At 44.8% G+C, this 12785-nt stretch overlaps 1 protein-coding gene across 5 annotated transcripts in view; it reads right to left on the bottom strand.

Moving 5' to 3' along the window:
* KHDRBS1 (KH RNA binding domain containing, signal transduction associated 1) overlaps nt 1-8451 on the bottom strand; it is a 34339-nt gene extending 25888 nt beyond the window's left edge. For all 5 annotated transcript variants that reach the window (XR_011600780.1, XR_011600782.1, XR_011600781.1 and 2 more), the window contains exon 1: nt 7914-8451. Coding sequence is in view for 1 of the 5 variants with exons in the window: in XM_070950177.1 (XP_070806278.1) it covers nt 7914-8265 (352 nt within the window). In the remaining 4 variants the exon portion in view is untranslated. The remainder of the gene's footprint in view (nt 1-7913) is intronic.
* Between the last annotated feature and the right edge of the window lie 4334 nt (nt 8452-12785).

Genomic DNA, 12785 nt, shown 5'->3' with positions numbered 1-12785 from the left:
TTGAGATAGCATGGGAGTGTTGGCAAGATTTTTAATTTGGATTTTGTTTTGCAATAATACTTTTTTATTTATGTTACTGTGCTTTGAAAGCCTGCTAAAGTTTGGCTCATAAAACCCCTTGATTCAAAAGAATAAAAAATAAATTATATAGTAAACCTGATCCTTTGACATGAGACAGCTTATGAAAGTATTTGTATTGATTTTTGCTGTTATTTGGTAAGTTCTCCTTAGAGAACTTAAAGTCCAACGTTTCTGAAGAAAGCTGTCAATTTATCTATCATTGTAATTATATTCAGGGAAACTAAAATTGGAGATAAACCTCAATCTATATTTATTGATTTATATGCTGAAGTATGTATATTTCTTCCAACACCTACCCATCATTCAAAGCGGCTTAAACCATATCACAATAAAGCAACAATGCTTAGGAAAAAAAGCATATGAGATGAAAAATGTTGAGCAGATAAAAATTATACACAAGCAAAATTTATCCAGCTAGACAGAAGTCTGCCAAAATAGTTTTCACCAGTTAGGCCACAGAGAACCTCAGAATCTGCCTGTCGTAATAAAAACATCCTTTCTCATAGCCCATTTACCCATGCTCCAGGAAGATTATGCAGGTTATACAAGATTATACAAGACACAAACCCACCCAGAATTATCTAGCGAGAAGGAATCTGAAAAAAACGACCTATGAACTGAGAGACAGGAAGGCAGAAAAATAGAGGGGAAGGGCAAAGGAAGGTTACATTATATAAATAAGACAACAAGAATTTTGATTGGATCAAAACCTCATAGCTCATATATTAAATTCTAATGCATATTTGAATGAGTTATATCCCCACAAATGTATTAAGAATTTATAAGAATTCAATTTTAATTTGCATAACTATATATAATATATGTAATATTCAATATGCACTACAGCATGTTGAGTTTCAAAGCCATATTTTTCAACTAAATGCTTCCTTTTGACTCCTTTGCAGAGCTTTATTTTTTTCTGGATACTGGGATTCAAAAAGTGTGAAGAGGAGGAATTCCTTTCAGTGCTAAATGCTTTAAATGAATTTTGTTAGCTTGAGCAAAGAAAACAATGATTTTTTTTTGCTTCTAATCACTATAAGAATAAAAATGTTGTTCACATTTTTGCATTCTGATGCCTAAAGAAAAAGCAACTTTTAAAAAAGTCACCAAAATGGCTCAAGTTCAAAGACAGGGGTTCCTTTGAGGAATAAATGAAATAAATAAATAGCACCAAGTATATAAAAAATAAGCACTTATTTCTTCAGAAATAAGCAAGGCTACCATTTTTTCCTCCAAATTTCACATCTCAATTCAGCTGGAAAAGAAAAAACCTTCTGTATTCAACCATCAGCAATTCTTTAATATAGCCTTTGTTGATGTAATAGGGCTATTTTTAACCCTAACTGCAAGTGGAAGCCTGGTAAACGTGCCTGCAACAGAAAAGCTGTCTCTCCTCTCTCCCAGTTTCCCCATGAAAAAAAATTACCTAGCAATTAATCTTTTAAAAACCCTCCAATAGTATTAGCAGAAACTGCTTTAAAATTAGTGTGCTATACAGCAGCGGCCCCCAACCTTTTGCACACCAGGAACTGGTTGCGTGGAGAAAGGTTTTTCCGCAAACTGGAGGACATGGTAATAGAATAAAATAGGAATAGAATAGAATCTGGAAGTGACCTTCAAGGTCTTCTAGTCCAGCCACCTGCTCAAGCAGGAGAACCTATCCCGTGATGGTGAACCTGTGGCATGCAGAGCCATATTGGTGGGCACGCGAGCTCAGCTCAGTCCAGCTTGGCCCAGCTGATTTTTGGGCCTTCTGGGCCACCCAGAAGTTGGCAAACAGGCCATTTCCGGCCTCCGGGGGGGTCTCTGGGGGGTAGGGGCGGCCGTTTTCGTCCTCCCCAGGCTCCTAGAGAGGCTCTGGAGCCCACCATGCCATCACATGCCAAAAGCAGAGGGAGCAGAGGGGGTCAAGCGTGCATGCGTGGGGGGCAGGGCACATAGAATTATGGGTGTGGGCATGCATGCGCATGACCCCCCCATGCTCCCTCCGCTTTTGGCACGCAATGGCAAAAAGGCTAGCCATCACTGACCTATACCATTTCAGACAAATGACTGTCTAGTCCAGTGATGGTGAAACTTTTTGGCACAAAGTGCCCAAACCAGAGTGCCAGAAACCAGATGACCAGCTGGCTGGCGCACATGCGCGCCTCAGAAACCCAATGACCAGCTGTCCGGCATACATGCGCGCCTTGGAAACCAGATGACCAGCTGGCCAGCATGCATGCGCACCTCGGAAAACCCATGACCAGTTGGCTGAGCTGGGGCGACAACATGCGTGCCCACAGAGAGGGCTCTGCATGCCACCTCTGGCATGCATGCCATAGGTTCGCTATCACAGGTCTAGTCTCTTCCTAAAAACCTCCAGTGGAGTGTCTACGATTTTGTGTGCTGCCTGCATCCCATGGATGGGGCTTTGCTTGTCCCTGGTATACAGGAACTAGTTTTGGGAACTATTTATCAAAAAGAAGTACTGTGTAGTTAATGTATGATAAAAGAAAGAGAAGCATCCATTTCCTGACATACATGTTTACCAATTCAGCCCAATGGCTGGATAAGCTGCCCTCTCTTGATGTGGATCTTACATACATAGATACATTTGGGCAGAAAGCATTCGAAGAGAGGGCAAAGTCCAAAAGTAGGGTCACAAAGAAATAAAGAGTTGAAAAGCCTGTTTGATGTGACCAAATAAACAGGATAAAACTATACATGGGTCCTTAGCCAGCAAGACACTCTACCCTGTTTCCCCCAAAATAAGGCATCCCCTGATAATAAACCCAATCGGGCTTTTGAGCGCATGGCAATAAGGCCAAGCTTTTATTTCAGGGTTCAAAAAAATATAAGACAGGGTCTTATTTCCGGGAAACATGGTATTATTGGTGGAAATGGAATTTAACTGGCAGAATTTAACTCCCCACTTTAAGGCTTGTTGCCTTTGACACATTTATTCCTCAAAACTTTGTCCTTGTAAGTATTGCTTTCCCTAAGCATCAAAAGTTCCCTAAGCATCTTTTATACAAAGAGGTTCTTTTTACAGATGCGGGCAGATGGCAGTTGAAGACATTACAGACACTGTTGGACGAAGGGATTAACTTAACTTGGTTTCAATATAATCAACTACAATTGAGATGGAAAGAGGACCAAAAAATTGGTATTATGTTGCATGAGGAAGAACTGGTTAGACATATAAAAGAGAAAGGTCCAATGCATATTAAAAGACTTTATAATGTTTTGTTAGAAAGGGACTCAGAAACTGAATTAGTTAAAGACTGTATGATTAAGTGGGCACAAAATTTTGAAGAACCAGTGATGTTGGAAACATGGGAAAAAATTTGGGTTCAGAATGTTAAATTTACACAGTCGCAGAACCTGAGGGAAAATTTTTACAAAATGTTTTATAGATGGCATCTAGACCCTAAGAAATTGTCGTGTATGTACCCTAATGTTCAGCCAAAATGTTGGAGGTGTGATTGTACAGATGCTACATATTATCATATTTGGTGGACCTGTAAGAAAGTTAAGGCTTTTTGGATAAAAATTTGGTGGGTCATGCAGAATGTTTTGAAGAAAAAAATTCAATTTTCTCCACAATTGTTTCTATTGGGTATAGCTAAGGGTTTTACAGTGGACGAAACAAAGTTGATTTTGTATATGATTACAGCAGCGAGATTGTTGATAGGTAAATATTGGAAAAATGAAGCTTTGCCTACCGTTCAAGAATGGATTTTGAAGATGGCCAGTTTCGCTGAGATGGCGAAGATTTCAGCATATTTAAAAGACCGCTCACAAGAGACTTATGAATGTGAATGGAAAAAGTGGATAGATTATGTGCAGAACAAATATCAAACTAGGAAGTATCAAATAGCTTTTTATTGATAGTATTATATTATATTAAGATAGAAATATTTGAACTATGTGAAGATGAAAAATGATATGGGGGTTGGGGGGGTTTAAAGCTCAAGGTTTTTTATATAAAGGGGATAATGATGGGGTATATTCTATGGAAGTCCGGGGGGAGGGGAGGGTTAGGGGGGGTTAGGGAGGGGGGGTTGGGGGAGTTCGGGGTGGGTTAGGGGGGCGAAAATGGGGTGAAAATGTAATTGTAAAACTTTTACAATAAAAAAAAAAAGTTCCCTAAGCATCCAACTGGCGCAGAGTGCGGCCGCGCAGGTGGTGATGGGAGCGCCTCTCCTGCGCGAGCTGCACTGGCTCCCGGTGGTCTTCCGAGTGCGCTTCAAGGTTTTGGTTATCATCTTCAGAGCGCTCCATGGCTTAGGACCTGGCTATTTGCGGGACCGCCTGCTACCACCAATAGCCTCCCACCGACCAGTATGCTCCCATAGAGAGGGGCTCCTCTGGGTGCCGTCGGCCAAACAATGTCGACTGGCGGCCCCCAGGAGGAGAGCCTTCTCTGTGGGGGCACCTACTATCTGGAACGAGCTCCCCCCGGAGATACGGAGGATTCCGGATCTGCGTACCTTCCGTCGCGCGCTTAAGACATTCCTATTTCATCAAGCTGGCCTGACCTAAACTTTTCCTCTTTTTAAATGGGAATTTTAAATTTGGTTTTAAATTATTGGGGTTTTAAAATGGTTCAACCAAATTTATTTAATTTGTTTTATCTCTATTTTAAATTTTGTATCTATATGTTTTATTTTATGGTTGTTCATCGCCCTGAGTCCTTTGGGAGTAGGGCGGTATACAAATTTAATAAAATGAAATGAAATTAAAATGAAAAGTTGATGTTTTTACATAAAGAAGGCTTTCTGGTTTCAGAAAAGTAAGCACTTATTTCCAATTCTTCAGAAAGGAATAAATGTGTCAAAGGCAACAAGCCTTAAAGTGGACATGAAACTCAGAGAAGGGAATTATTCTGACATTGTTATATTCTATAGTCTAGCAATCCAGAGATAATAGGGAACAACAAGCAAATGATAGAAAAGGGATAATAATTGTCAAAAAGTCAATTGTAGAAACCAATCATTTAGGATAAATTCTTCTAAACATTGTTTTCCATCTATCCTTCAGCAAATGGAATTTAGTGCTGTGAGGTAACGGATTTCCTCCATAAACCCTGTATTAAAAGGATATGTAAATGCTTCTCACGGGTAAGAATATACTGTAATACAAAACTGAAAATGAATAAATAGCAGTGCCTTCCAGCAAAATTAAACTACAGATCTTTCAACTGGTTTGGAAAAGAAAATAAATTTTATTTCAAGATAGTTTGCTTGGCCCTCAGAGCAAGAACACTTTCACCTTATTGAGAGAAGAAAAACAAAGCAACTAACAAATCCTGGCTCTTTGTTCTATGTTCTGACTACAGTACTTATTTCCAGCCAGTTAGATTCACTTGATGTAAGAAGATCCTGAAAACACAACAGCTGCACTGTTGCGATTAGATCCTATTAAAATGGGGAAGGGGGTGCTAGTGAGACAAAGACTGCCATTTCCACTCTGGCTGGTTCCAGAAGCATGAAACAAGGATTAATGCAGATATGCATACCAATGGCATAGAAACAGATTACAAAGCTGTCTGTCTCTGCAGGAGAAGATCTCCTTTGAAATCTTCTCTAAAACAAAGGGATTCTCAGTTTTGTCTTTTTAAATCAATGTTTTACAAACAATTAGCATCAGCTTTTCTACACCAATCAATCGTTTGGGTTACTATTCTAATTCCTCAGAACAGATAATACCACTGTTATTACAGACTGTGCTGGAAAAAACAGGTAAAAACATCTTTCCTAAAAAGAAATGGTGCCATGGCACTGCTCCAAAAGAAATTACATGCTGGAAAAGCACAAAGGAAATGCAGGAAGAGAATGCCTGGATCCCGTTTCCAACTGAAAGAGAGGCAATCAGCATGGAAATATTGTAACAGATCAACTAAGATCTTAATATTCTCCAAAAGGAGTCATCCCCCTCTTCTATTTTATAGTCGAAGGAACAAAAGACATTCTTCATCTACATCAACTCATTTGCCTGTATTTACAAAACCACCTAAGTAAATCTGCAGTACAATCCTATTTTGGTGGGAGGGTTTTAGCAAAGCAGTTTGGAAGAGATTAAAGCCAGTGTCTGGTACTGGAAGCAGATGTAAAGATTTCTTGGAAAAATAGCCGGATTAACCTATTTCCACAAAAGGAGTCTTGGATGCACTATAAGGTTACAGTGCTCAATTCATTATGGTATTATATTTTACCCCAATGAATGTATTTGTTTTTTGAGTGCAAAAAAATACTCATTAAAATCTTCTGTGATCACTATAGGTATAGAAGTGCTGAATTTGTCATTATACACAATTTGATACTTTTTGATACCAAACCTTTGTTAAATCTGTTGGTGAACTAGTCCACAAAAACTTACATTGTAACACACAAACAGAGGTTTGGTTCAAGTATACTTTCTTACATTTGAAGGCTGGAAGCCTGAACATTTGATGAGCAAAACATGCAGCTTAAATTTGGGTATGCAACCGTGAGTCACAACAAGTTTATATGTTCCTCAATTAATGCAAATGGATTTAATCAAGAACTTTATCATTTAAAATACTCATTTTCATAAGAATCTCAGGCATCAAGCAGAGGGGAGGAAAAAAAAGCAACCCAGAATTAACTTAACCTAAATTGTTGATTGCTGTTCCCGACTACAAAAGAATCTTTGATGTTAAAACCACATTTACAGGTTTCTAATATTTCCTCGTGGTAGGTATGTGTGAAAAAGAACTACTTTTCCTACCTATAGGAAAAATAATCCATGTATATAAACAACAGATAAAATATCTGCTTGGCATATCACAACTATAGCTTCACCCAATACATCTGTATTGGCCCTGGTGCTTCAAGTAAGCAATATTGTCAGAAGAGGTGCAAAACTCCTTGCATGATCTGTCATGCTTTCAAGCCAGCCCCAGGGCTAAATCTTTCTGAAAAGGGAAAGGGACAGGCGGAGGATTCCGCTTTATCTGCCCTCTTACACCACTTTCAGATAACCTGACCAGAAGGTGGGGGTTTGGGGGGTGGATACCACGCCTGTCCCCAACCCTTGGCGATGACGCTGGAATCCCCTCCTTCCCGAAGAAATCACATGCTGGAAAAAGCACAAAGGAAATGCAGGAAGGGAAAGACTCCTCGAGATAGCCCGGATCCCCGTTTCCAACTGAAGAGAGAGGCAATCAGCAGGGAAATATTGTTAACAGATCGAACTTAAGATTTTAAATGTTCTCCGAAAGGAGTCAGCCGCTTCCTTCTAAGGCAGGGGTCTTCAAACTTGGCCGCTTTAAGACTGGTGGACTTCAACTCCCAGAATTCTCCAGCCTGCTGGCTGGAGAATTCTGGGAGTTGAAGTCCACCAGTCTTAAAGCGGCCAAGTTTGAAGACCCCTGTTCTAAGGGGAAGAAAGGCACTTAAAAACAGCCTATGATCCAGGGGTGGGCAATGATGGCCCCTTTACGACTGGTGGACTTCATTTCCCAGAATTCCTGAGCCAACCATGCTGGCACAGGAATTCTGGGAGTTGAAGTCCACAAATCGTAAAGGGGCCCATCATTGCCCACCCATCCACAATATAGTCGAAGGAACTTTTTTTTCCTCCCACGACCTGGAGGATGGAGAATCTCCACAGACGCCGAGCTAAAAAAAAAAGGGGGGGGGGAAGAAAGAAAGAAGCCGGGGCCGCTTCCTCGCGAGGACCCAGGGCTGATCTGGGGAGACTCCTGCCGCTCTTCGGCCTCCCACCCCAACCCCAATCGGGGCCCGGCCGGGAGCCGCGCCTCCTCCCCCGAGGGAGAGAAGCCTGGCGCCGCCGTTCGGCCACGCGAGGCTCCGCTTTACCTGCTTGCAGGAGCTGCATGGCGTGGGTGAAGGAGGGGTCCAGGCTGTCCTTCTCGGCCATCAGCTCGGGCAGGTACTTGTTCTCGGGCTCCGCCTTAGCCGCGGAGACGGCGCCGGGCATCAGCGGGGTGGGCGCCACGCTGGGCGCCGGCGGGGCCGAGCTGGTGGCCGAAGGCGGCAGGAGAGGCGGAGGCTGAGGCCCGCGCGCTCCCCCGCCGCCGCCACCGCCGCCTCGGGCCGGCCGTCGCGGGGAAGCCGCCGCCTGAGGCGACTGGAGTCGGGCTACCCCTGCGGGGCCCGCCGCCCGGCCCAAGCGGGCGGCGGCGGCGGCGAGGTCCTCGCGGCGCTGCATCCGCGGCCGAAGGAGCGGCAAAGGCGCGCGAGGGAACAGGGTTGCCACGCCGACGGAGCGCCGGGGCCACCGGGGCGGGAAGCGGAAAGAAGGGGGACGCGGCGCCCGTGCTTGCGTTTCCGGCCTTTCTTTCCACCGCGCGCCAACTACGGCCGCCGCCAACCGCTCCTCGAGTCAATGCGCGACTGCGACTGCGCACGACTCGCCGAGGCTTCCTCTGCGCAAGCGCACCGGAGGGCCGCTTCGCCGAAAAGCGAGACACCCCCACCACTCCAGAACCAGGTGCGCAGGCGCCGTCTTAGCTGGAGAGCGACGCCCCTTTTTTTTCTCCGCGCGTATGCGCATCAGGGCTGGGCGAGATCTCTTTGTCGGGGTGGAGCACGTGGTGCCTTTCGGTAGCCTCTTCAGTCGTCTGAGCGGGTTCTCGCGGGAGGCTGGATCGTGCGAGATCGAGACTGCGAGTCCTTGTTCTCATTGCAAGAAAGAAACACAAATAACGCTTTGTAGCAGTGTTGCTTGTTTTTCTTTTCTTTATTTTCAGGCCCAAATAAAGATGTAGACAGAGGTTGTAAATCAAACACTGTTTTATTTACTTGTTTTCTTCCACAGGAGATCTATGTACAAGCCAAACAGTCTGACAGGAACTTCTGATTAAATACTCAAGGGGCGGAGCAAAAGATGAGGAGGAGTTAAGTGGAGGGACACATAAATCACATCATGGGGATTAGCTCATCCATAGATATAGAGATATATACGTATATACAGACAGTTAGGTATTTTCTTGGTGACAAGCAGGGTAAATTATTGAGTAATTATTATAGCAGAGGAATGATTGAGTCTTTCATCTGCACCTCCATAACTGTCTGGTTTGGTTCTGCAATCCAACAAGTCAGACACGGACTTAAGAGGATAATTAGAACTGCAGAAAAAACAATGGCTACCAACCTGCCTTCCATTGAGGACCTGCATACTGCACGAGTCAAAAAGAGGGCTGTGAAAATATTTACAGACCCCTCAAATCCTGGACATAAACTGTTTCAACTCCTACTCTCAAAACAACACTATAGGGCACTGCACACCAGAACAACTAGACACAAGGACAGTTTTTCCCTGAACGCTATCACTCTGCTAAACAAATAATTCCTTCAACACTGTCAAACTATTCACTAAGTCTGAACTACTATTAATCTCATTGTTCCTATCGCCCATCTCCTCCCACTTATGACGGTATGACTGTAACCTTGTTGCTTGTATCCTTAAGATTTATATTGACTGTTTCCTAATAGGATTTGATTGCTTATTTGTTCCCTATGACTATCATTAAGTATTGTACCTTATGATTCTTGATGAACATATCTTTTCTTGTATGTACACTGAGAGTGTATGCACAAAAGACAAATTCCTTGTGTGTCCAATCACACTTGGCCAATAAAAAATTATATTCTATTCTAAATGTTATTCGGCATAAATGAGATGTTTCAGACCAGAGCAGTCTGGAGATGTAGCGCAGAGGCTGGTCTTTAAGCCACGTTTGATAAAGCTAAATTTATTTCACTCTGCTTCGTTGGCTAGCAGTATACCGTAATGTCATTTATTCGACCTCTGCTCCGTGCGACTTCATAAGATAGTTTCTTGCATGGTTTTTTAGTAGCAGACCATAATGGTTTATCGTTACTTTTTTGCTTGTTTCCCCATGTAGTCCAATATTTCTCAACCTTGCCAACTTTAAGGCGTGCAGACTTCAGATCCCAGAATTCCCAACCAACTGATGTAACCCACTGCCTTGTGGTCTTCCTAACTGGGTTCAACTTGTTTGTGATCTACCAAGGTTGGCAAGATGTTCCATATAGTTAGATATAAATAAAGTCTCTTCTAAAATAGGACTTGTGCGATAACAATTCATTTGTTTATTAAATGTATAGGCTATCCCAATCAGATATGTCTAGGTGGCTTACAAAACATAATAAATACAGACAATAGAAACACCATACAAGAGGGCATAAAAATAATCTGGAGAAAATCAGCGAATTTCAAAAACCAGGGGTCTATCAGCCACAGGATGAGGTCTCAATGTTTCCTGATTGCTTATTTGTACCCTATGACTATCATTATCATTAAGTGTTTGTTGTGTCTTGGGATTGGCTTGCCTGGCTTCCAGGCTGCAACGGCCCCGCCCTGTGGTTACTTGTTCTACCAACAGCTGGCCGGGGTTTTAGGCCCAATCAGCTTTGCTGGTCAATTACTCCACCCAGTGGCCAGCCTGTAGCAGCAGCCTTAACAGTATATATTCTTGGTCTGTTTCTGGTTAAGTAAGCTTGTTCTAGCCTTTTACTACTTGCTTTTACCATGTAATAAAGAGATGCTGAAGTCACTCGGAGTTTCCTGGCTCATTGGAACCCACTACATTTCACTGGCAACGAAGGTGGGATGTTGAAGGAAGCGGCTTCTTCAGCGTTGCACGGCATCGCAGCTCGGCACGAGACCACGCTGCACCAGCCCACGCATCCAGCAATTCAGAGCCGGCAGTTGCTCCAGGCTGAAGGCCATGAGCTCCTCGAGGGAGACCACGAGCACTTCCGGTAACACCGGTACGTCTGTCACCTTGCATGCAGGTGCCCTTGCCATCCCGCCCCCCCAGTTGGGGTTGGCTGGTGCGGCGGCATTGTTGGAGTTTGACATACGCCGCCCGGATACGTGGGAAATATGCCAATATGCTGGAGTCCTTTTTCCGGTGCTATGGCATTATCGATGAGGGTGCACGGCGAGACTGGTTCCTGAATTGCTGCGGAAATGACTTGTGTGGGCTAGCGGTGAGCCTTGTGCACCCAAGGAAAGTGGATCAGCTCCCCTACTCTGACCTGGTGGGCGTTATTACGGCCCATTTAGCACCTAAACCAACGCTGGTGTCTCGGCGGGTAGAGTTTTTTAATCGTAGGCGTTTGGTTGCCGAGCCAGCCACAACGTTTTTGGCAGAGTTGCGCAAATTGGCTCGCTGGTGTGAATTTAATGACTTGAGCGAGGCTTTATTTAACCAGTTTATATGTGGACAGACGGACAAGAAGTTGTTGAGGAAATTTTGTTCAAAAAGAGATCTTAAGTTGGAAGATGCCCTGGCCATCGCTATCGCGGCTGAGGAGACGGCCCCAGAGGCCCGGAAGGGGTGAACCACGCCGACACCCAGTTGGGTGGGGTTTCATCATGAGAGCCCCGCAGAGGATTCCGACTCGGGAAGGGAGGACGTGCGATTGATGAGGCGTGGGAGTGCCCCTTGGGCCGGCGGAGGAACGGTTCGGAACAACGCGTCGGAGGCCATTGGACATCAGTGTGGCAGCTGTGGTGGGGATCATCTACGGAGGACTTGCCGGTTCCGGGACGCTAAGTGTCGGCGATGCGGGAAGTTGGGACACATCGCCCACACATGTCAAGATAAGGGGGGCCGAGAGCAGAGCCAGAGTCCGCGACGGAGACAGACGGCGAAAGTCGAAGTGGACGCGGCCCGGCCTCAGTATGATCTCTTGCAAGTATACAGCCTTAGCTCAGAAGCCCCGAGTTCCATCAGGGTAGTAGTTAAAATTGAGGGCACAGCGTGTCCCATGTTCTTGGACATGGGATCCCCCGTGTCCATTATTTCGGCTAAAACACTCCGGAGTATCTGCCCCGGAAAGTTGTCCTCACTTGAAGCCCCCCCATTCAAGTTAAGAGACTTCCAGAAAAATCCCATAGCGTTGAAGGGTATTGGAACATTCGAGGTTGGATTCAAGGGGGTCCGACAGAACCTCGAATTGTTTATAACTGAAGGGCCGTATATTATTAGGTAGGAATTGGATGGGCCCTCTAGGCATTGAAGTGACCGGCGTGAACATGATTAGAACCGCAGACCCGGACTTGGTAAAGGTCTGCGTGGAGTTCTCGACTGTATTTGATGGCTCGTTGGGGTTATATAATGGCCCTCCAATCTCCCTTCAGTTGGACCCGGCCGTGAGGCCCATCAAACTTAAGGCACGCCGGGTCCCCTTTGCCTTGAAGCCTAAGATCGACGCTGAGTTGGATCGGTTAGTTGCCCAAGGAGTCTTGGAAGCGGTTCCTCATGGGTCTTGGGAAACCCCAATTGTGACCCCAGTTAGGCCAGATGGAGCGGTCTGCCTCTGTGGGGATTATAAATGCACCCTCAACAAGGCATTGCCCGGCCACGCCTATCCAGTTCCGGTTGTACAACACTTCCTGGCCACATTAGCAGGGGCTGAAGTCTTTGGCAAGCTGGACTTGGCCCAGGCATATCAACAGCTGCAGGTCAATGAGGCGACGGCTGATGCACAGATGATCGTTACACACAGGGGTGCCTTTAGGGTGAAAAGACTACAATTTGGGGTCAGTGTCGCACCTGGGATTTTTCAGAACTTAATGGACTCACTTTTGAAAGGGTTGCCGGGAGTAACACTCTTTTTCGACGATGTGCTAATCTCCGCCCCTGCGTCGTCAGAATTCGCCGCCCGACTACGAGCAGTGTTGCAAAGGTTTCA

The sequence above is a fragment of the Pituophis catenifer genome, unplaced genomic scaffold (genome assembly GCF_029215685.1).
Source record: "Pituophis catenifer annectens isolate HBS135680 unplaced genomic scaffold, rPitCat1.0.hap2 SCAF_9, whole genome shotgun sequence".
Lineage (NCBI taxonomy): Eukaryota > Metazoa > Chordata > Lepidosauria > Squamata > Colubridae > Pituophis > Pituophis catenifer.
This window is presented reverse-complemented; position numbering and strand designations above follow the sequence as displayed.